This window comes from Parambassis ranga, chromosome 22, assembly GCF_900634625.1.
Source record: "Parambassis ranga chromosome 22, fParRan2.1, whole genome shotgun sequence".
Lineage (NCBI taxonomy): Eukaryota > Metazoa > Chordata > Actinopteri > Ambassidae > Parambassis > Parambassis ranga.
Window position 1 is genome coordinate 17,791,412 of NC_041042.1, and position 24,102 is coordinate 17,815,513.

General features: G+C 42.8%; 2 protein-coding genes across 3 annotated transcripts in view; one reads left to right on the forward strand and one right to left on the reverse strand.

Annotated features, from left to right (window-relative positions):
- Positions 1–2,498: 2,498 nt before the first annotated feature.
- Positions 2,499–6,233, forward strand: ccr6b (chemokine (C-C motif) receptor 6b). The gene is made up of 2 exons (XM_028395615.1): positions 2,499–2,740; positions 4,608–6,233. The coding sequence occupies exon 2, from the start codon at positions 4,623–4,625 to the stop codon at positions 5,709–5,711; it is 1,089 nt and encodes a 362-aa protein (XP_028251416.1). The 5' UTR covers positions 2,499–2,740; positions 4,608–4,622; the 3' UTR covers positions 5,712–6,233.
- A 12,878-nt stretch (positions 6,234–19,111) lies between these two features.
- Positions 19,112–24,102, reverse strand: part of pxdn (peroxidasin) — a 40,240-nt gene continuing 35,249 nt past the window's right edge. For both annotated transcript variants that reach the window (XM_028395404.1, XM_028395403.1), the window contains 3 exons: positions 23,907–24,036; positions 22,337–22,450; positions 19,112–21,319 (listed from right to left, as the gene is read on the reverse strand). In XM_028395404.1, coding sequence (XP_028251205.1) covers positions 21,176–21,319; positions 22,337–22,450; positions 23,907–24,036 — 388 coding nt within the window. In that variant the 3' untranslated portion in view covers positions 19,112–21,175. The remainder of the gene's footprint in view (positions 21,320–22,336; positions 22,451–23,906; positions 24,037–24,102) is intronic.

A 24,102-nucleotide genomic window follows, 5' to 3' on the forward strand; every position in this document is an offset into this window, starting at 1 on the left:
ACCCATGGAGGTCTGGATTTGGAACCATACTCAAAATAAAAGTGGAAAGTCACATCACAGGCTGATCCAGCATGAGTGAAGAAATTCTGAATTTCTTCAAAGTCAGAATGAGGCTCAGTAGTGTGTGTATGACCTCCCTACAACTCCTGGGCATGTTTCTGATGAGGCGGTGGATGTTGTCCTGTCAATTCCTGGACAGTCTGTGGTGCAACGTGGTGTTGGTGGATGGAACGAGACATGATGTCCCAGATGTGCTGGATTGGATCCAGGTCTGGGGAACGGGCAGGCCAGTCCATAGCATCAATGCCTTCATCATGCAGGAACTGCTGACACACTTCAGCCACATGAGGCCTAGCATGGTCATGCATCAGAAGGAACCCAGGGCCCACTGCACCAGCATATGGTCTCACAATGGGTCTGAGGATCTCATTCCAGTACCTAATGACAGTCAGGGTAACTCTGGCTAGCACATGGAGGGCTGTGCCTCCAAAGAAACACCTCCCCACACCATTACTGACCCACCACCAAACCGGTCTTGCTGGAGGATGTAGCAGGCAGCAACGTTCTCCACGGCGTCTCCAGACTCTGTCATGTCTGTCACATGTGCTCAGTGTGAACCTGCTCCCAACCATCAAGAGCACAGGGCAACAATGGTGAATCTGCCAACCGCCCTGCACAGTGTTGGGCTGCAAGCCCCACTTGTGGACGTCGGGCCCTCATACCACCCTCATGGAGTCTGTTTCTGAGCAGAACCATGCATATCAGTGGCCTGCTGTAGGTCATGTTGCAGGGCTCTGGCAGTGCTCCTCCTGTTCCTCCTTGCACAAAGGAGGAGGTAGAGGTCCTGCCGCTGGGTTGTTGCCCTCCTACAGCCCCCTCCATGTCTCCTGGTGTACTGGCCTGTCTCCTGGTGTCTCCTCCATGCTCTGGACACTGTGCTGACAGACACAGCAAACCTTCTTGCCACAGCTCTCATCGATGTTCCATCCTGGATGAGCTGCACTACCTGAGCAGCTTGTGTGGGTTGTAGTCACGGCCTCATGCTACCTCTAGGGGGGAGAGCTCTGACAAAATGCAAAAGTGATCAAACATCAGGCAGAAAGGATGAGAGCAGAGAAATGGTCTGTGGTCAGCACCTGCAGAACCTCTCCTTTATAGGGCTGTCTTGATAACTGCCTCATTTCCACCTGTTGTCTGTTCCATTTAACAACAGCAGCTGAAACTGATTCACAATCAGTGTTGATCCTAACTGGACAGGCTGATTTCACAGAAGAGTGACTGACTTGGAGTTACACTGTGTTCTTTAAGTGTTCCCTTTATTTTTTTGAGCAGCATTTGTTTTTGTAGATGAATTGCAGTATATACACATGTGCACAGCCGACTTTAGAATCATCATAATATTTTACATGAGATTATTATTATTTTAGAACTTTTTCTTTTGGTAACTTTATTTTGAAGGCATTTCTCCTTCCTCTTTAACTCACATGGTTCTAAATCTTTCATCAACACAGTTTTAGCATTCAGTGCCACCTGGCTGCAAACCTTCAAATTTTCATCAATTGCTTGCTGTGACTGTGGATTGACGTTTACTCCATCCTTTTTATTAGGTTTCCTTTACTTTTTAGGTGTGTCTCCTAAAAAGTAGAGCTTTCTATATTGATGTAGCTTAAAACAGTTTGGCAGAAGATAATTATTGTGATAATTGACAAGATTGTATTCTATGGTATGGTACACCTGCTATAGATAAAATCAATGAAACAAATAAATAATACTCTTGTCTACACTCTTGTCCAGATAAAAAGTGGTAACTACTCCCATGATGCTCTTGTTCCAGTTCTCTCTCCAGAATTCAGTTACATAGTAGCTCCCTCTTCTGACCATAGTGGGGAATTAAAAAGGTCTGCTGGAAGTGTTTTTCCTACCTCATATATTCCTCTGTCTGTATTTATTTGAAATAATTGTATATATATATTTACCTTTATAGGCCTATGGGTAGTATGCTGAGTACCTGTACATTGCTGCTACAAAAGGGGAGTTTCCATCCATCTATCCACCCATCCACCCAACTATCTATCTATCTAGTTGTGGCCCGTTGTCATTTTGTTTTTGTTTTTTTTTTGCTGCTTTGCTACAGTTTTTGTCCTTCATTGTAGAAAAAAAATCAAGTCAAGAAAACCAATATCCAGTTTAACTCTTAAACACAATACCCGTGTGTGTGTGTGTTGAAAGGCAGAAAACAAGAAGCAAACATTCAGACAGTGGTTTACAAAACATCTGTGATTTCATCATAAAGAAAAGAAACCTTTCAAAAGACGCTGTTTACTGTGTGGGTTGTGAAAATGTAACAATTGTGGGTAAATTAGGCTTCTTGTTCTTCGATCAAAGCTTAAAAGGTTGACCTGATGCATGCACGTGGGAGCGTCCCTGCTGCTGTTTGGAGAAGCATCAGATAAGGAGGATCTGCGTATGGGCAGAAGCTACAATTGAGTTCAAAAGCAGGAAGATCAGTGATGAGCTTGACTCATACATCACACCAGAGACTGTGAGAATGTGGCTTTGGCTTCCTCAGCTTTGGAATATCTTTTTTTCGTTCTCCTGTCAGCATTTGCTTTAAACACCTACACAACTGAAGACCTTTTTCACAAGCAGCAGCTGAGTTCTGGTATTATTATCTTTGGTTGAGCTGACAGCTGCAGACCTCCAGGACAAACCCATCGAGACTCAGAGAGAGTCCTGCAAGGTATGTATATAAACTCTGGTGGCATTTGAAGATGATGAGACATAAAGCTAATGTTTCTTTTAATTAAGCAACCTGTTTTAAGATTTTTATGTATTGTGTTCCACAGATAATAAGACGGATCACCTTTACATAACTGGCCATTTAGTAAAATCAATACATACGTTTTGTGTAACTCCTGAAGTTTTTAATTTGTGTTTTTATATATATAAGGCTTGTCCTTTCCTGTTTTTCTTTCGTTGTTTGTCTTCCTGTGCAGATATGTACAAAACCTCCACACCTTCCTCATTCAAGTGCCACTGTATTGTTCTCCATCTTACTGAGGGCATTTTTGAGAAGTGAAACTGCTAAAAACAAGAATGTCACCTTATCAGGTTCGAACAGTAAAGTATCAGGTTTTGAAGCTACTGTTAGAATAAACAGGAAGCCTTTTATTTACTCCTATGCTGATTGTCATGGTCACCATCATTTTCAGAATATCAGTAAGTTTATTGGCAGGTTTCCTACGCATCGATACATCAGAGATTCTGACTGATAAGGATCACAGAGCAGCCACCTGCAGCCTACCTTCGCATGTCTAACAGGGCTTAAATTGGGTCACAAACAGAGGAAGAACTAAAAACTAGAACACTGGGTAAAAGAGTCATCACAGGGCAGAAGTGGAGCGCTGACAGCGCAGACAGAAAGCTATGCTAAGCGTTTTGGTGTTGAGGTTTTCTTGTTGGTTTTCTTTGTCTAAATTAAATGTTTTTTGTTTGTTTTTGGTGTATGCACATTACATCATGATGCATTTCTCCATTCTTTTTAGTTAAGTGGAGGACATAACTAGCCTACTTCCTCAGACTTTCACCACCTTTAAAATGTACACAAACATACACAACTTAATAAAAGAAGACATTTGAGTGATGTATTGTAAGCAAATTGCAAAAAAATTCTGCTGTGCAGAAACATACTTTTCATATATATATACCTTTACGTATAGTATAGTATAGTATAGTATAGTATAGTATAGTATAGTATAGTATAGTATAGTATAGTATGGGACAAGGTTGAAGTTAAGAGAAGTCTGGATTACTGGAGAACTCTGCATTACTAACATACAAACACAGAGGCAGATCACACACACTCATCTCGCCATCAAAAGCAGTGCAAGGATGAGTATCTGTAAATATGTAATATCATACACAGAATTCCATTGGAGAATAACTGCAGTAATTCATATTTTTTTAAATTGGCAACAAATTATTTAACTCAAACTAAAGTTATATTCTGTGTCTGTTGTGAAAACAAAACATGTTCGATGCTTCATTATTCAAAGAAAAACAACTAAGATGTCCAACAGATGGTTAAACAGATGGTTAAAACATGGGGGATAGTGGTGAACTATCATCTTCCAGGATGAAATGTGGTTGTGATCAGAGATCAAATAAATGTATGGTAAAAAGCAAATTGTACAAAAAAATCAACATGATGGGAGCATCATAATAAAAAGAAGAAGTGATGCTCCTATCATACCTTGTGTCTATTGTACTAACCTGTGGGGGGACTCCCAATCTGGGGATTGTTGAAATGATGCAATAACCAAAGCTAAAGGTAGTCTGATTACATTTTAGAACGTGTGACAGTTTTTGGTTGGCAGTATATGTCAAACACTTTAAACCATTTAAATGTGTAAGAAGCTTCCAGACACATGCAGTGGAACAAGAAGCCACTTCCCTCAGAAGCATAGTGAAGTATCATGTCCAGGTTTGCGTTAAAAAGACCTTCCTCCTCTCTTAGGCTTAAATAGGTCGTCTTTATTTCCGGTTTCACTACAAGTGTTTACTATTATTTTCAACGTAAACTTCTTCTGTTTTGTGTTCTTTTTCAGAATTTTAGAAACAAAATGACAGTTACTCCAGATTATGATGAGGCCACATATGGAGACTACCCAGACGATGGAACCCTATGCAACTTCGACCCTAATCCTGCGGAGGTCCTCACCCAAACTTACATCCACTCTGTCATCTGTGCCTTCGGCCTGATTGGCAATGCTCTTGTTGTGGTTACCTACATATTCTACAAGAGAACCAAGACGATGACAGATGTGTACCTCTTTAATGTGGCCGTGGCTGACCTGCTTTTTGTAGTGGCTCTGCCTTTTATCATATACAATGAGCAGCACAGTTGGTTAATGGGTCAAGTGGCATGTAAGCTGCTTAGGTCAGCCTACAGCATCAACCTCTACAGTGGCATGCTCCTGCTTGCGTGCATCAGCGGCGACCGATACATTGCCATAGTTAAGGCTCGGCGCTCCTTTGGGTCTCGCTCACGCTGTCTGATCTACTGCCGCCTCATTTGCTTGGCTGTCTGGGTGTTTGCGGTGGCTTTAACTCTGCCCACGCTCATCTACACTGCACTCTTTAAAGACCTAGATCTGGGGGATGAGACTGCAGAGATGGTTTGTGAGCTGTCTTTCAACAAATATGAAACAGCCAAGCTGATGAAGGTGCTGGTACCCAGCCTTCAGATGGGAATCGGCTTTCTGTTGCCTCTGTCGGTGATGGTGTTTTGCTACTCCAGTATCATGTGCACCTTGATGAGAGCACAGAGCAGCCAGAGGCACAAGGCCATCCGTGTGGTCATAGCGGTCGTCATAGTCTTCATCGTGTGCCATCTTCCCTATAACGTGGCCCTGCTGAGCCACACCGTGTCTCTTTTCAAGGAGAGGAGCTGTGAGGCGGAACGGATCAAACTCAAAGTTCTTGCCATTTCTAAGAGCGTAGCCTATCTCCACTGCTGCCTCAACCCCATCCTGTACGCCTTCATCGGAGTCAAGTTCAGGAGCCACTTCAAGAAAATTATGTCCGACCTGTGGTGCTTCAGCAAAAAGTACATCTACTCTGCTCGCTTGTCTCCTGGGACGTCTGACGCTTGCACCTCCGGCTTTAAGTCCTCAGAAGGCTCCAACCACTTGTCATCATTCAGTGCCTGACAGATGAGAGGGTGTTGCCGTGCCACTGACCGAGCGGCCTTCTATCTGTCTGTAGTTGTAAATAAGTCAAGGTCAAAGCTTCCTGTGCTGAATGTGCTTCAATAACAAAGAAAATGAATTTGAATTTCTTACTTTTTAAATATAATTAGCACCTTCAACCTATCCAATGAGACTAATAACATTCCTAATGATTACACCTGTGCTTTATGTATTTTTTCTGACTTCCCTAACTAAAACGTTTTGTTTCGCTAATGCAGTATTATACTCAGTTTATTGTTTTAACAAAGCGTCTCGGTGATTGTTTCTACATCAAAAAGAACAGACAAGAATGAAACGACTATCGCAGAAAGGAACTGCATGTTGAGAAGAAAATGTTTTCTTTTGTAAAAGCAAAAAAACAAAACTTTCTTCTATATGTTATTGTTGTCGGTACATAGCCTACAACCTTTTTTGTTTTGTAGGAAGTTGAGTGAACCTAAGCTAAAAGAGAGGCTGAAGGTTCCTCATTTTTAAAAAATCTTATCAGACTGTTTGTAAAGTATTTTTGTACATATGCTGTGTTGATGTTCTGAATATGTACTTTTTTCCTTCATAATGCCTGAAACTGCATTTTCTTTCAAATACATTAATACCAATTATTTGAAACTGAAATTTCAAAATGTCAAATTTCAAAAGAATTCAATAAAAAATGGAAAACTTTGCCAGTTTCATGTGATATTTAAGTCCAATTTTTAGCAGCATTACTGTGTGGTTTGATTTATTCATTTTAGTCTAGATGCATCAACAGAGAGAGCAGAGGTGTGGCTGCACATTGTGTAGTTGCAGGGCTCTGTGATCTGATCGCAACAAAGATAATCACACTGATAACATCTGTTACTGGTTCATCATTTTGGTGTGACTTCAAAAGATCCTGTGAAAGTGGCTGCATGACATTTAGCACATACTCTAAAGGTAGGGTAGGAGATTTTTGAAAAACATTAAAAACATTATATCCATCGTTTGAAAAATAATGATGAATGAAGCTTGAACATGGTGGACCTTACTTTTTAACACTGATACCAAACACACACAGACACACATGCAAAAACACATGTGGTAAACCACATCAGTAGCTGCTGCAGTTTCATTATAATGTGGAAATTACCTGCAGAGTGGATAGGATACTTACCGGTAACTTAACAACATGAGAAAGTGCATCTTTTATTTTTTTGAAGAACTCACCAGGAGGAAGGTGGTATATTTCCAATGTTGCCTCATCAGTCCACAGCACCTGCTCCATCTATCTGCACAGCAGTGCCTATGTTTTTGTGCATAGTTAAGTCACCTAGCCACTTCTGTCCAGACGTCTGGGTCCCTGATGGTTCTGACAGTTCTGTGCTGACAGCCCTGCTGAACATCTTTTGATTTCAAAGGGCAGTAAGAATGGTGCATGTTTCATCTGCTGCAGTAAGTTTCTCTCAAACTCCAGACTGCTTTGAAATCCTAGCCTGGCAGAGAGCTTGGTGATGCAGGAGGATACAGGAGACAGGCCAGTACACCAGGAGACATGGAGGGGGCTGTAGGAGGGCAACAACCCAGCAGCAGGACCTCTACCTCCTCCTTTGTGCAGGGAGGAACAGGAGGAGCACTGCCAGAGCCCTGCAACATGACCTGCAGCAGGACACTAATATGCATGGTTCTGCTCAGAAACAGACTCCATGAGGGTGGTATGAGGGCCCGACGTCCACAAGTGGGGCTTGTGCTTACAGCACAACACTGTGCGGGGCGATTCACCATTGGTGCCCTGTCCTCTTCATGGTTCGCACTGAACAGACTTGACAGAGTCTGGAGACATTGTGGAGAACCTTCTGCTGCCTGCTACATCTTCCAGCATGACCGGTTTGGCGGTGCATCAGTAATGGTGTGGGGAGGCATTTCTTTGGAGGCACAGCCCTCCATGTGCTAGCCAGAGGTACCCTGACTGCCATTAGTTACCAGGATGAGATCTTCAGCCACCACAGCCTGGTGGATGAAGCTGTTCCTCAGTCTGCTGGTCCTGGCCCGGAGGCTGCGCAGTCTCTTTCCTGATGGCAGCAGACTGAAGAAGTGGTGTGAAAGATGGGTGGGGTCTCCTGTGATGCGGAGGGCCTTTGGGGTGAGGCGGCTGTCGTAGAGGTCTTGGAGGGAGGGGAGAGGGTGATCCTCTCAGGTGCTCTCACTATGCAATGAAGCATCTTCCTGCAGCTGGACAGGATGCTGTAAACAGCCCCTCTGTAGAAGGTGCACAGGATGGAGGGAGGGGCTCTGGCTCTTCTGAGCTTGCGGAGGAAGTAGAGGCGCTGCTGTGCCTTCTTGGTCAGTGATGCAGTGTTGTTAGTGCAGGAGAGGTCCTCAGTGATGTGCACACCCAGGAACTTGGTGCTGCTCACCTGCTCCACAGCAGCACCGTCGATGGTCAGAGGGGTGTGCTGACTGTGTGCTCTCCTGTAGTCCACAACCATCTCCTTTGTCTTCTCCATGTTCAGGGAGAGGTTGTGGTCTCTGCACCACTCGGCCAGGAAGTTGAATTTATTTACACTCCTGTTACACAACTGTCGTAGTATAATGATATATGTGTCATAAAAGACTAAGCTGTATATTTATATAACGCTTGTGAGCAACTTTTTTAATGTTTTTGCGCACACGCCAGCATGCAACCAGGGTGGGATCGAATGAACAAGCGCCTTTAGAAACATCTGACCAGCAGGGGGAGCATAGCACAGGAAACTGTCCAGAGCAAGGAAAGGGATAAAAAAAAAAAAAAAACAGGCGAGAGGGGGTAAAAGGTGGGGTAAAAAGTCATAAAAGACGACTCTACTTATTGGTTTCTCTTAGATCCAGACATTTCACATATTCCTAATACTGTTACATTTCACAACCTATCTTTGACTTTCCCTAGATTTGATTCTTGACATCGCTACAGTCCTTTCCAACAACCAACATATCATCGAGCCTTTTCACGCTAAGGCCTTTTCTCAGTTTGCTTTTACCCTTATTCATTCAGACATATTAAACATCTGCCCACTCATAACCACTGGGAACCAAAACACTCGTATCAAAATGATCATATTTGGACACAGATTTTTACTTTCTATGAAAAAGACCAAATGTTTCATCTTAGAGACTAGTGGGTCACCATGTGACATATAATACATCTTTCTTTGCATCTAGATAATTACAATATATTCACAACAAATACAATGACATACTTGACATGAATTGAATCTACAGCTTCAGAAGCATCAAGCAGTCCTGAGATTAAGACGTCTGGCGACCTCACACTTTAAAAGTCACAGTTCCATTTGGATCCTCTTAATAAGGAAGTGGGCGAAATAAGTAAAGCCGCAGTAATGTTGTTGGCCACGCGGGGGCAGCAGAGCAAACACAACAGAATCCATTGTTTATAATCAATTTGTATGTCTTTTAAATTCACTTACACGTGTTACGTCTCCTCTCAGCTGACCCCTTAGAAAAATATGATGCTAAATGTTCAACAGCTGGTCAGCCTGTCTGCTCCGTGGTGCTGTGCTGTCATTTTTTTATCCTGGAAGCTGTGTGGGTTTGTGCTCTTGTGTGTCACTGTAAGAATGCTGATTGCATGCAACAAGATCACAATGGTTGTATGTTAAGAAGGAAGTTAAAATGTGACTCTTCCTGGTCCAAAATAACAGCATCAGGTGATATATGAGCACCCATTTATCTTCAGAGAAACGACAAGTTGTAAAAGTTGTTTTACTGAGATGATTTAAAGACCCCCCCCCCTTTAGCCCCAGGCTCATTGCAGATGAGGAACCCCCCTCCTCTTCACGTCACGTCATGGACATGCTATAACAAGGTAACGCCAGGTGCCATCTGTGGCGCCGCAGAGGCTCAGAGGGTCCTTCTTTGAGGATAAATTTACTCAAAGTGGCTCCTTGGCGCCTTTTCATGAGCAGTATTTATTTTTTAATGTAAACATCTGGGGGTTTAATAATAAAGTCACTCCTTTGACACCTTAATTACACCTGATTCATTCTCCCAAGAGTCAGCACTGCTAAAGGGTTTATTGTAGTATAGTATTGACAGACATGCATAATTCATATGCTAGTGTATGCAATGGGATGAGAAATACAATAGTGTAGTGTGAGGGGCTGTGCACCATAAAGGAGTTAACAGTGTCATTAGAAACAAGGATAACACAGGGCTTGTACACCTGAAGAGGCATGTGTGCTCAGCCACACTTTCTCTCTGTGTCACTGACATCCTACCTGTGTGTGTGTGGTCACATGTTTCCAGTGGTATTTATTCAACCACAGCAAACAGATCACAGATACAGGTCACCGAATTATTGCTGCCAACTTCTGCTTGATTATGGCTGTGTTCCAGAGTCCATACTTCTTCTATATTTCACATGAGGACAGCTTCCCTTTTGAAAACGTACACAAAAATGTAAACAGTGTTACCACACATATTGTCAAGATATTTCCCCCCTCCGTTCATCAATCAATAGTGAAAAGACTCATAATGTACAATCATTTGACCAAGTTTTGACAGCTTCATGGTTAAACTGTTACATGAGACTGTATGTGCTTCTAATAAGGGGGGGGGGGTGCCTTAGCATCTTCTCATGTGACCTCTTTTTATCCAATCTGGGGCTGATGACAATAATGTGAGCTATTCTAACCCCAAAGGTTCAGTATACTTCAAGAAACATTATGAATAAAAGTTGTTTTTTAACCCATCCATCCATTCTTTTAACCTGCTTTGTGGTTGTGGGTGGTGGTGCTGGAGCCTTTCACAGCTGTCAATGGGTGACAGGTAGGGGTACACCATGGACAGGTACCTAATTAACCTAACATGTACGTCTTTGCTATGTGCGTGAGGAACCCAGAGTCCTCCTCCAGTAGGACGTGCAAACTCCACACAGAAAAGATTTGAACGATTTGAAAGTATGTATGTAACTATGTTGTATACCAGATAAAATACATGGAGCATCAACTAAGTTATTCATAATATTTAAATTATGTGAATCAGAGGAATGGAAAATGAAACTCACCATACATGGAGCATAAGAGCTGCTCCAGCTTCAACCTCAGGTGCCACGCACTGTAAAAAGTGTCACAAAAGTACAAATTTCACTATCGCTGAGATTTAATGGTACAAAACAGCCATTCAGCCAACTGACCAGCCATATGAACGTCTCTGGAACACAGAATGTCAAAATAATTCTAAACATAATCATTCATCAAGAAATAGTTCTTCAGATGATGACTCATTGTAAGACACTCTTATAGTTTGTTGGTGAGGATACTATGACATGCAGCCTGATGTAATGAACATCCTGGCACTTTTATCATACTGCACCTGACATATACGGTGCATTGGGAAATAGAAAGAATAGATAACATACATGCAGGACCAGCAGTCATGAAGGGACTATACAGGAGGTGATTGTTTTGACAGTAAAAGCTTCTTAAAGTTGAAGGTGATAAAATGGTTGAAGGTTGAAGATGCAGGTGGACCAGCAGAGGTGATGGAGGTCATGGTACAAATCGAGGCTTATTTTACACATTCAAATCATTTTGTGTTTGAATTCACTTCAAACATTTCTATGGACTATACATAAAACAGTGAGCACTGGTTCGTCTTCAGCCATTTCAATGCCGGAATGTAAAATTCTGCTTTTGTTGACAAAGAGTGTGTAATCTTCATCTAAATAAAGATTATTGCTGCTGACCCGGTGTAAACCCTGTCTGAGAAGCAGCTGCACGTAGTGACTCAGACGTTTGACATTTCTTGACGTTGGTGCACGTCTACAATGTAGACCTGGACATTCTTCAGTCTGTGAGCTGCTGTAAACAATAAGACAATGTAACTTTGTTCAAAGGTTTTGGAAACTTTCATTCATGGTTTGCAGTGCAGCAGAGAAAGAATTGATCACATGATCACGATCTAAGAACCGACGATGTGGTTTCCACACAGTCACACTATTAGCTGCAGTTAAACAATGAATCTTGAACTTGACCGTGAGAGTACAATATTATCTTCTGTATACAGCATTAATAAATTGCATGTGCTTTTTTAAAGGTAAGTACCCACAATGTAGCTGGAGGATCACACAGCAGCAGGGTCCTTGGAACGTGCATGTATATATGCACATGGCACACTACTGATAACTAATAATTATCCACAGTATGGATGCATGATCAGTCAGAATCATACAGCAAATGACACAGTGTTCTTTTAACCTTCAGACATGTCTGTGACCAGAACTGGCTGTGCCTACAGTGACACGGCCCTATAACCGCTTTCTTGTCCAAGTTTAAAATGCAAAAATGGACTTTAAAGCAATTAAATTGTTTTGTTTTTTAAAGTAAAATTGTCTATATTGTTATGGAAAAAAAGGTAAATCAAGTATACACTGTGATAACATTACACAGAATAGCATAATATGGGGTATCTTGCAATCCTCGAATAAGCTTTACAACCCCCCAAATCTACACTCTAGTCCCTACCACGAGACTAAACCTAAAGCTGTAAATTTAAATTTTTAAAGTTTTTGTATGTGCACTGTTTGCCAGCAAGTGTAAAAGGACTTTAGTTTCAAAGTGTTGAGCGACTGATTCCTACAATACTGACTGTAGGGTGTATGTTGATCAAATTACTCATATTATTATAATAATAATACACTTTGTGTATTTGCTTTGTATCTATAGCAATCCAGTATCAGCTGTCGGTTTTACTTTATCACTCTTTCAGCTAAAATTTCCCAACCTCTAAGTAGAAAGTCCCAGCCAACTTCATTATCTTGTCCAGCATATTGTTTCATTTAGACAGAGCTTTTATATGTGTGTGTGTGTGTGTGTGCGAACATACATTCCTTCAGTGTGTGAGCCTGGCTCATTTTAGATTGAGAGGAGGAGAGCTGATTAGGGGTCCTGGCGGAGAGGGGATTATCACGCTGGGTCAGACTGTACCCCGCTGGTGTCTACAGAGGAATGCAGGCAAATCAGTCAGCCAGTCAGTCGGTCACGCACCGAGTCATCCCATCTGCCAGTCAGTCATCTGTTAGCTCAGCCAGATTGGCTTCACTTTCAATCAACAACAATTACTTTGTAGGATATTTGTCTCTTTTTTTTGATATGATCATATCTGTGCCCGGTGACGCTCAGGATAACACGTATCTGCTAACCTGTTTTGTCTATATTTCAGCCATTCTGTTTAGGCAATCACAGCTAATAGACCTGGGAGAGGAGTTTGGTATTTTCTTATGGGAGGAGAAAGTCCCCTCAGGGAGAGAGGGGGTCAAATGTAGCACTCTATTTTGGCGCTGAGTTACAACCATAAATTGAATTAGTGTAACTTAAACGCTGGGAAACAACAAAAGCTGAGAATGACATCAGGGTCGGAGGAGGAGGAGGAGGAGGAGAGAGGAACACAAAACCAGCAGCCTTCACCTTCACACTGGTACAGATGCACGATAATGACTAAACCACAGGCCAGTCACGAAGTCAAAACAACCGCAATCTTTGTTATGTCAGTGTCAGCGAGGTGAAGCTCAGTCTGTGTTCACTGAATCACAGAGACTTTGGTAACAAGCTACGCTGACATATTAACACTTTACTGTCTGGCTAAAATGCAGAAAACACAACACTTGACATACTGTTTTCCCTGCATCTGTCTGACTGTTAGCCTCATTGTGTTGGTTTGTGCATTCAACACTCACTTCCTGTATCTGTGTCACATGGGCTTTGTCTCTGTCCCACCACTTGGGCAGGCAAGCAGGGAGTCTATTGACTCCTGTCAGATCAGCCAAATATCACATGTTATAGTATATTACAGTATCTGGTATACAACAAATAAGCACTCTGTTGTGCTGTTGTTGCTTTATAATGTCTCATATGTGTTGACACATCCTCCTTTGTGCAGAGGATTGTGTAAAACAGGATGTAGTAGAGTGAGCATCGTTGTACTTTTAGCATACTGCACCTTACACACTATGTTTAGAGAGATACTAATTCTTCATATAGCCTTCAAAATGATATAAAAGTCTACTAGACTAGAAAGCTCTCCATGTTAGTAGCCCTGCAATGGACTGGTGAGCTGTCTAGGGTGCAGGGCCGGCCCAAGGCATATGCGAAATATGCGGTCGCTTAGGGCCCCCCAAGAGCACCAAAATTGGATGATAATATATATATATATATTTTGTTTGTTGTTTTGTTATGTTATTTTTTAAAATATATATATTATATTTTAAGAAATAACATTGATTAATACAATGATATTACACATTTAGTAGCATGTATTTCACACAGTGCAGCCTATAGGATGATGGTGGGGGTATGAAATTTTGCTTAGGGCCCCATAAAGGCTTGGGCCGGCCCTGCTAGGGTGTACAGGACAAAGCAGCTTCAGACAATGGATAGATGGAAATCCTGACCCGCTACTATAATACAGGAAGCATGTATTTGGGTTTGGTTTAGTGCATGAAACACACTTGTAACCTACATTAAAAATATAGTCATAAATTTGCTGCCAACATCTGGCCTGACATCTTTGGATCCGAAGACACAGAGGCTCCATGGTTACCTGGTGGATGTGTACAGACCTTGTACGCATAGTGCAGTTCACTATATGGCCGACATCATTATCAGCTGCTCTGCTAAAGCCCACACCTGAATGCACGTCCCAAACATCTGCACTGCAGAACATAATTGGAAACATCAGCACTGTATGTAGTCACCTTTTTGCTCCAATTGCTGCGTGAGGTCGTCACCTGGCACCTCTCCAAAGGAGTTCTCTCACGTATGCTGAGCACTTGTTGGCTGCCTTCCCTTCGGTCTGTGTTTCAACTCATCCCATCTTAGCAGGTCAGATGATTGTGGAGGTCAGGTCATCTGATGTTTTGGCTCATCGTCCTGCTTGTTTTTTTGATAATGTAGAAAGATGTTATAAATTTGAATAAACCTCCTCCTCTGAGGTGGTCCTGTCTCCTGTCTCTAGAGCGGAGGGTAATGCTGAGTCTGTCTGGAACAGTCTGAAGCTCAGTGACTGTGGTACCACCACAGAGACCTCCTGAGGGGCTGATTACTGCAAATGAGGCCAAAGAGTTATGCAGCGTGCGCACATTCTCTTATCACTGTCTCACAACAGCACATCTCATTGCGCTCACTGTGGAGCAGCTTTGTTATTAGTTAAGGCAGCTTTAAACAACTATGGTGAAAGACTGATTATTGTATGAATAAAACCTGCTCTATAGGATCTCTTTACAGAAAATAGTTGCTCCCATTGTGGCCCTAAAATAGGAATTTTAACTCCCACAAATCTGCAAAAGCATCTGAATGTATTATTCCATGTAACATGTGTTACTATGTGTTTTACTTGTCAGACTATTGCCCATCTTGAGCAGACCCCCTTAAAAAAATAAGAATGTTCGAACTGATGGCTCAATACACCACAGTGAGGTTGAGAAATGACAAAAGATTAAAATAAAAGTCAAAAAATGGAAATGATTCTTTTAAAAAAGGAAACTAAAGCAGGAAATACCTGGACTGGTGAACAGATCAATAACACAGGGGCTAATGACACTCAGGTGATGAGGGCGAGGCAGCCAATCAGAAAGGAGAGGAGATCAACAACAGGAAGTAAATATACAAAACATGACGCACAAAATAAAACAAGAAGTAAACTAGAGCATAGAACTGAAGACCAGATATTTCAAAATCAAAAGGAAACAACAGCCTATGGTGCATGATGAAAATTATTATTAAATTATTCCTATAGATATAAAGCCTGAATCGCTGTTTACAACTGGCGGCCAGCCAGAAGTCAGATAAAAACACACAATACACAAAGTGAGCACATGTACACACGGTGAAGCTAACGAGACACAGGTGGAACCAATGAGGGTGCGGCAGCCAATCAGAGAGAAGAACACAAGGACAGGAAGTTAGCTTCCAAAACACTTTCAAAATAAAACATATTGTGCGGGAACAGTGGGAAAACCACATAACATAATTGTTATGGTATGAGGATATAAATTATTATTTTAAAAAAATCTAAATATTGATTTCATTGTTTGAATTTGGTGCAGATTCAAATAACATTCATCACATTGTTTTGAATATTGATGGTCGCTGATTGTTTTGCTTGCTTGTTTTTTAATGCTAATGCTTTTTGTGTATGAAACCTCTTCCTGTGTAGCACTGTGTGAGTTTACCTGTGGACTGTATCTCCAGCAGGTAGGACAGTCACTGTTTTCAAGCTTCTCTCTGTCTGCTCAAACACCTGCACTGTAAACTCAGTGGCTTTCTGCGTCAGAGCCAAAAACACTAGTGGGGAGCCATCTCATGACATTTCCCACCCGTTAGGGGTCACAAGCCATCGCTGCAGTCCTTTGAGTCTCAGGGATGCGAAACCTATTTTCCCTCAGCGGGACGCCACTTCTCTTTCTTTCATCCAGCTTGCTCTGGAAATGAGAGTGACGTTCCATTAGCGAGGGGAAAAGAATCCCCCACCTTGGCGGGATAGAGAGAGAGAGAGAGGTGCAACGCAGAGAGCCAATTGCCTAAATGAAATTCCAGTATGTGATGAGTGGGAAGGCCTGCTGGGGAGCCAGGACTGTGCAGCTGCAGGATTGCATGCTTTCCAAACCCTGGAAGCTGCAATCCTCTGCCTCCTTCCTGCCTCAAGACCTCAAAGAATTAATACTCCAGTCGCTGTGTTGGCTGTTTGTGTGTGTTCTGTTGCTTGTTAGCACTTCCTCACTTACATCATCAGATTTTCCATCTCTCATTTGAGCAGACTGGATGGGAAACTCTGCAGCAGATAGGGGAACAACCCAAAGGAAGCACATGTATTCATGTTTGGATCTTACTTTTTTGGTAAGATACAGTAGGTCCCTTGCTGTCAGGGTGATAATGTCTTTTCCTGCTCGGCATAAAGACGAAGGCCCTATCTGTGCAGCCGCTGGATACCTTATTTCCTGGTCCAATTTTTCTTCCAGAGACTCTGTGTCCACTATAGGCGCTCAGCCTGTGGGGAGAAGCAGGAGAAGGGTGCACACGGAGATGGTTGGAAGCCATCAAATACTGATCTGATTGAGACAAATTCCAGAGAAGAGGTAATTCACCTCGAACCACATGTGAGTAAGAATCTGACATAGGTTGGAGGGTTAATGTTCTCTGATGGTTAATATTACTCACCTTGCAAACATCCTCTCCAGACAGCTTCACAGCTGCTTTATGTTTGTCTTCATTTAGACAGTGTTGTTTCTCATGTCAGAACCTGGCAGGAAACTGAACAGGGGGAGGAAAAGAAACAGGCAGTGAAGTTAGCAACCAGAGCTTTGGACTCATGTGTTGGTGTTTAGGACAAAAAAAACACTGAACAGTCATCTGTGTAATAGAACACTTACCTGACAATGGCACCATGAACAAAAAAGATAGAAGCAGAGACAGGGACAGCTTATTCTGAACTTTCATGGTCTAGATCAAAATCAGACAGACAGACGGACAGACGGTATTTGTGCACAAAGTGTTAAATTAGTTTGGACATCATTCATTGTCTTTTAAAACACTCAGAAGTGAAGTTAAACAAATCATGCCTGAGATGTGTGCTGTGTTGCAGAGATATTGATGTTAGCATGCTAACCCCTTGTGTAGTACCACTCCGTGCCACTAGATGGACTACCCGGTCAGTGCTACTTCAGTAACTGTGTGCAACAAGACACACAAAGCACCATACTACAAGAGCATTCCTTTCAGTCAGACCAGTGTTTTTTGTGTTTTTTACCTTGACTCTACATGTTTCGACTGCTTCCTGCAGTCTTCCTCAGAAGTCACATGATGTTACCGGTGACGTGTCTGCCAGCTGATTTTATGCAGGTTGTGGCACCATTCTCCCACTACTCCAGGTAGTAGGGGAACAGCGCTGTGTCCGAGGTGTGGGACAGCAGTCTGGTCTCCTCAGGACAGTGTTCCAGGTGTGGGACAGTGTGAAAGTCCCCTCGACTACAGGTGGCGCCTACTACCTGGAGTAGTGGGAGAATGGCGCCACAAACTGCATAAAATAAGCTGGCAGACACGTCACCGGTAACATCATGTGACTTCTGAGGAAGACTGCAGGAAGCAGTCGAAACATGTAGAGTCAAGGTAAAAAAACAAAAACACTGGTCTGATTGAAAGGAATACTCTTATAGTTAAAAAGGTGAAGACCAAATGAACCTTGTCGAAATACACAAAGCACCATATCCCCAAATTTATATGCGCAGACAAAGGGGTGGAAGTGGTCAAGGATCAAGTGTCTGACTTTATGTAGATGATGTGGTCCTCTTGGTTTTATCAAGCCAAGACCTCATTCTCTTCTCGCGTGTAAAGGGGCTGTGTCCAAATGACCATCTAAATTAAAGGTGGCTATTAGTTCTTAGACAGATGCCCTGTCCTGGGAATGAGGCAAGGTAGCATCTCAAGTGAGGTGTTCAACTACCTCAGGGGTGAATGAAGAGGGAGATTGGCAGGCAGATCTGCAGTGATGACGAAGCAGCGAAGTCTAGTCCGGTCAGTCTAAAATTTCTCTAAAATTGTTTCTGTTTACAAGCTGTTAATTCCCTCCACAGGATGGCTGGTCTCTTCTGTAGTAAGGTAAAGAGCTCGGTCATCCGGAAGTAGCTTGGTGTAGAGCCGCTGGTCCTCCATGTTGAGAGGAGGTGGTTTGGACTTCTGGTTAGGATGCCACCTGGGTGACTCCTCCGTGAGGTGTTCCAAGCATATCTATCAGAGAGAAGGCCCTGAGGCAGACCTAGAGCATGGTGGAGAAATGACACCTCTTGGGAATGCCTCCTAATCTGATGGATGAGCTTGAGGAGGTGGCAGGGGAGAAGGAGGTCTAGGCTTTCCTGCTTAGGCTGGTGCCCCCTGTGACCTGACCCCAGATAAGAGTGAGAATTTGGATGGATGGAGGTTCAGCAACAGAAAGCTCACCTTGCTATGCAAACACTTTGTACAGAACACAGCTGTGTGATAATGGCGGCAGCTGGAGTGCACAAAACAACAGGCATTCAGCACATATATGACTGTAGTTCAAATGTGGCTTATTTATTTCTTATTACTGTCGAGAGGCATACATTACAGTGCAAACCATTCTTTGGCAAAGGTACAATACAACTGTCATGATAGGTACTAGTATATCCACATTGACCACTGGTTAAGGGACAGTGTAGGTGTTCAGTGGGAAAAGAAAGAACCATGATAAAAAGAGAGAGAGAGAGGAAAAATGACTTAATACAATATTTTTATCAATATGCAGGCTGGTAACAAAGAGAGCTCACAGTGCTTTGGCAGCCAAACCAAGGGACACTTGCCAAAATGCATTTAGCCTGTTACTGCAACAGAAAGAGACTCATACACTCACAAAGCACAAGGTTTATGAAAAAATATCAAAATACAAAATTCTGTAAAACACACGCACCTATCAGAACACTTGATGGTGTAGCCACAGTCAGAATACACAACTGTAAACAAACAGTCCAGTATATTTGATATGATACCAATTTAACCAGTGTGACTGCCAGCCCTGTAATCCTGCTGGAATCCTGAATGGAACATTCTGGAGAGTATTATTGCTTGGTGACAGATGCTTTACCACATAAGAGATAACAATGGAATGGAACACTGCAGCCACCTCGACACAACTGGGAGGCCGAAACAGGAAAACAACAAGACGAAGCAAGCCAGTGCACGGAGTGGTATTCGTCTGTGTACAGTACATGTAAAAGCTGACAGGAGTCCAGAGAAGTTATCATAATAAGAAGTTATGACGCTACCCCGGTCATCATCGGCGCCCCTCCCTTCCGCCCCACACTCGGCATTGCCCCTGCTCCCCCCCCCCCATGTCTCATATGGCTTCCATTACAGTGGAATGAGGGTCAGAGGGCTTGAGAAGCCTGTGCTCCACACATATGCTCAGTGGAGTGACGTCACTCCAGACTCTACGGTGTGAGCATTCCTAACCTAGATCAACACTCACTGGAGTGGGGGCATGGACAAAAACGGAAAGGAGGAATGCGTGCTAGCGTGTCCTTGTGTAAACTGGAGCTGCAGGTCCACAACAGCAGAAAAGAACAGTAAGCGGTCCTTCAGTTGTGTTTAGTGTGGACTAAAGATTCAACAGGGTCAGAAGAAGAATACCATTGTGGTAGCAGTACCAAAGGCGAACTCCTGACCATTACAACATTCATACATATAGATGGAGACATGCTAGTAATTTTAGACTAAAACATACATTTGGCTTTAGAAAAATACTGGGATACGTTCACAACATTACAGTGGTAAAAAAGGATATTCTTTCACTGCTTTCTGAAAGCAAAATACAACTTGGAAAGGAGCACAATAGTGCGAGAGCCGGTCCTGCAGCGGAGTGCGCTGCTTGACTCCCCCCCGCCTCACTCAAGCTTAGGACAGGCCAGCAGAGACGATAAGAATCCGTGAATAAAGGAATCAGTAGACATATATATGTTTTTTTGCGTTACAAACATTTTGTAAGGGATTCACATTATCTTCATATGTAAGCATTTTTTATACAGAAAGGGGAAAAAATAATACATGATATAAAAGCACCGTGGGTTAAAAGATGAAGTAACACTATTCATAAAAGTCTTTGAGTTTGAATAAAACAACCCTATCAGCTGTGTTGTATCATTAAAAGACATATACTGAGTGTATATAGGTTTGCATACAAAAGACAACACAAGGGGTGATTGATAGGTTCAAGGCTGCAGGGAGATAGATACAAATTCACATACAACATAAAGGAGCTCAGTGGTAGCTGTAAATGTAGGAAGTTGGAAATGAATGTGCCATTTTTGTAAAATGATTTTAAGCCGCAAAATCTATCAATCACCCCTCACAGTTTGACGATTTTTAAAGGCTGAATCATGTTTCAAAAACGGGGAGAATAGCACCAGTTTTCGGCATTTCTAACCTGAGAAAATTTCGTGAGACAACAAAATGGCTGCCGCCTTTCGATCTACTTCCCTTTCCTGCTCGTTGATGGCAACTGGTCCTGCATTTGGTCGCCAAGCGTTAGTCGCAGGAGAGCAAACAGTCGGCCGCTTGAGAAGTTTGTCCATCTTGTTTGTAATCCACCCATTCATCCATCCATCCGCCTTTCAGTTCAGAGATAAATCCATTTAGCGATTGCCGGCTTGTTGCCAGAGGATTTCGAACCAAGACTCGAGGCTAGTGGCCCTGGTGTGTGTGCAACAAGCTGAATAAACAAACAACCCTTCCCCTGATCGAAGAAAATAAAAAAAAAACTGAGGCGAGGCTATTGGGTCTATCGAGGTCAGTGGTGGCTGTGGATCAGCACACCTTCACAAGTCTCCTCTCCGGATACGTCTGATTGTGAATGTGTGACTTTCAGACACTGTGGTGTGTTGGTCAGGGGGGGTTGTCAGGGAGTCCTGAGGGTTATTCGTGGCGGGTGTCTGCCTTTTGCCTCTTGTCAACATCTGCCTGCTTGAGGCACACCGGGCAGCAGGTGCCTTTTAGCTTTACAGGTTGTTTGCACTCGGTGGCTGGACAGGACTCCACAAAGCAGGTCACCTGGGCGTTCTGTGGGAGGACAGAAGGAACATCGCTTAAAGAAAGTCCACTCAGCTAAAACTAAGCTGAAAAGAGCACAGAATACAGGGAGTGGGAAGTATTAAAGAAAAAAAAGGTACATATTTGGAGCCTTCAGCATTCAGACTTTATTCCCCACAGAAACTGGATTTCTCCGAATTCCAACTTTTTAGTTTCTCAGAAGCCAGAAATTCAGACTTTTGTTTCTTTCCCCCAGACTTTGATTCTGATATTAATGTCAGAAATTAGACTTTATTCTAGGAATTCAGAATTTTGACTGAGTGGCTGGATGAATGTACTGTATCTGTTATATGCAGGTCAGTTATTGAGCTGGCACAGGCTCATGGTTTTGTTTTGTATTAAACAGTAAGACTGGAAATATTTTACACATGGTAGACCTCTAATAAGGTGCTTGACATAGACATCAAATAAACTGCACACTTCTTTTCTCAGAGCAACAACATGTGTTGAAGCAGACCGTTTTCTTCCAGACAGAACCTCCTTAATGTGCTTCTGCCTGCCAAGTTTAATTATTACAAAAGCCCTATGATGACAGTGTTTGGGAGAAGCCAACAGACAGAGAGAGAGAGAGAGAGAGAGACACAGAGGAGGGAGACTGACAGGTGTGTTGTCAGATGTAGAGGGCAAAATAAACTTAGAGTAGGAAAGGTGGCAACAAATGGCACGAAGGAGTGAAAGGGGAGGCCTGCAGAAGATCAGAGGCTGTGAGGTTTGGCATGAGGGTGCCAGCACCTCCTCCTGCGCCTGGCAGGCAGTGTCAGAGATAAAGGATGAAAGGCAGAGAGTGACGTGCACACACACTGTAGAGACACCGGTGCCAGGAGGAGGGCGCTGCCAAGAGGTGAAAAGCTTCCAGTAGGGCCAGATAGAGAGAAGTGTGTAAACTGGACGTACACAGCGAAGGTTCTAATGCACAGCCTGGCTACAGTAAAAAAACTAAGATACATAACGTGATCAGCATTAGGTGCTGTGTTCGTGTGCACATACTCTGCATTCACATGTGGTGCAGGAGTCCTTTTTCCACCGGTCTCCATCTGTTCGCTCACGCCCCTCACTATCAGTGCAGTCAGTCTTGCTCAGACGGGTTTCAAGTCTTTTAATCTGCAAACATATAAAGAGAAGTTAGAGAATACACTAAAAACAGACCCTGTTTTTTAAAAACACTGGACACTGCTGTGCTTTTTCAGCATAGCCTCTCCCCAAAGGGAAATGTGAGGACGCTGGGCCCCATCCTGAGGAATTAACTGTGCCGCTGTAAAGGGAAAATATGTGTGTGTGTATATATACATATGGGGTTGTGTCAACGTGCTAGCCTTCAGCATAGTTTTAAGATGCAACTTGGCAGAACAGGACATGTTTGGACCCATGGGATGATTTTAAACACGAGGGGAGGGGAGAGCGGTGGCTGACTGTCAGTGCTTCAGAGGTTGGACAAAGAATCATCTGGCCACAGGAAGCTTCCCACTCTCTGTCAGAAACCAATAAAAGCCTGAATTTGTTTGTTTAAACCTTAAGTCTGTCAGGTTACACTGCAAAGCGGCAGAACTGTCGAATAATATGGAGGATCACATAAGAGAATAACAATATGGCTTGTGCTTGTGCCTGAATAGCAGGACCAATCAGTTGTGGCCGTGTTTTTAGGTTTGCTGACAACAGTGAGAAGCGATCTAATTGGCTAAAGTTAACCCATGACAATCATTACTGGCTGACTTATGAACCACCTGTGTGCATGTAAAGTTGTTTGTTGTTATAGAAACCACTGAGTGCATGTCCATAAAAACAAACATGGAGTCACAGCTTGTGTGAACCATGTCTCCAGGAGATACAAAATAAACGAGCCAGAAAAAACACTATATAACACGATGTTACTCCCTGTCTCTCCTTCACTGTAGTCTGACAGAAAGCCAGCTACTGCCTATGAGCCACACTAGCAGGAGAAGCTGGTCTTTTAAACCAGAGGTTTACGTTCTATGCTACACAAATCTGGAAAGATAACAACAGATTAATATTAGGCTGCCTCAGCTCAAACATTCAGGGGGTTAGTAACACAATCATTATCCCAGGAAACTGGGAATTGAGCAACTCAACTCAACTAAAGTGGAGCAGCACCTTTCTGTCAGTCTTCATTGAGGGAAGGCTCACGATCCTTGATCACACTAAACCTCACATCTGGTGATTTATCATGCTTTGTGTGACAACAGCCGCTGTAAATGTGTTGCCCTAGCAACAGTTTGTCTCTTAGGAAAATGTAAACAAAGCATCCTGTCATCAACAGGAAATAATAGATGAGATAGTTTTCCTATGCCATGGGAATACCCAGTGTTCACATATCTGGCACCCTCCTGGGATTTTGCATCACATTGGAAGCCTTGAAAGTGCAGACAGACAGTTGGCACAACAAATATCGACTAATCCAAACCATAATCGAGGTGATACCGTGTATGTGACAGACTGACCATCTGACTTTGGGTCGACTTTTTTAAAGCTTTTTTATGCATGAGGACATATCGAAACAGACATATCGAACTCTAGTGTGAGTGCAGATTTAGAAACACACCTGCTTTCTTAAACTTGTGATGGTCTTCTGCATCTCTAAAACAAAATCCTGGAAGTTGATTGAGGGTTCAGTGCTGGTTTTAGAGGTCACAGTGACATTGACAAGACTTCCACGGTTCTGCTCCACGGTTCTGGAAAGACAAACAGATATGATAGAATTGTTTGTTTTTTTATGAGGGGCTTTGTGATCGGAGAAA

What these genes read in the sequence shown, in the direction of transcription:
- ccr6b (XM_028395615.1), top strand. Translation starts at nt 4,623, where the DNA reads ATGACAGTTACTCCAGATTATGATGAGGCCACATATGGAGACTACCCA.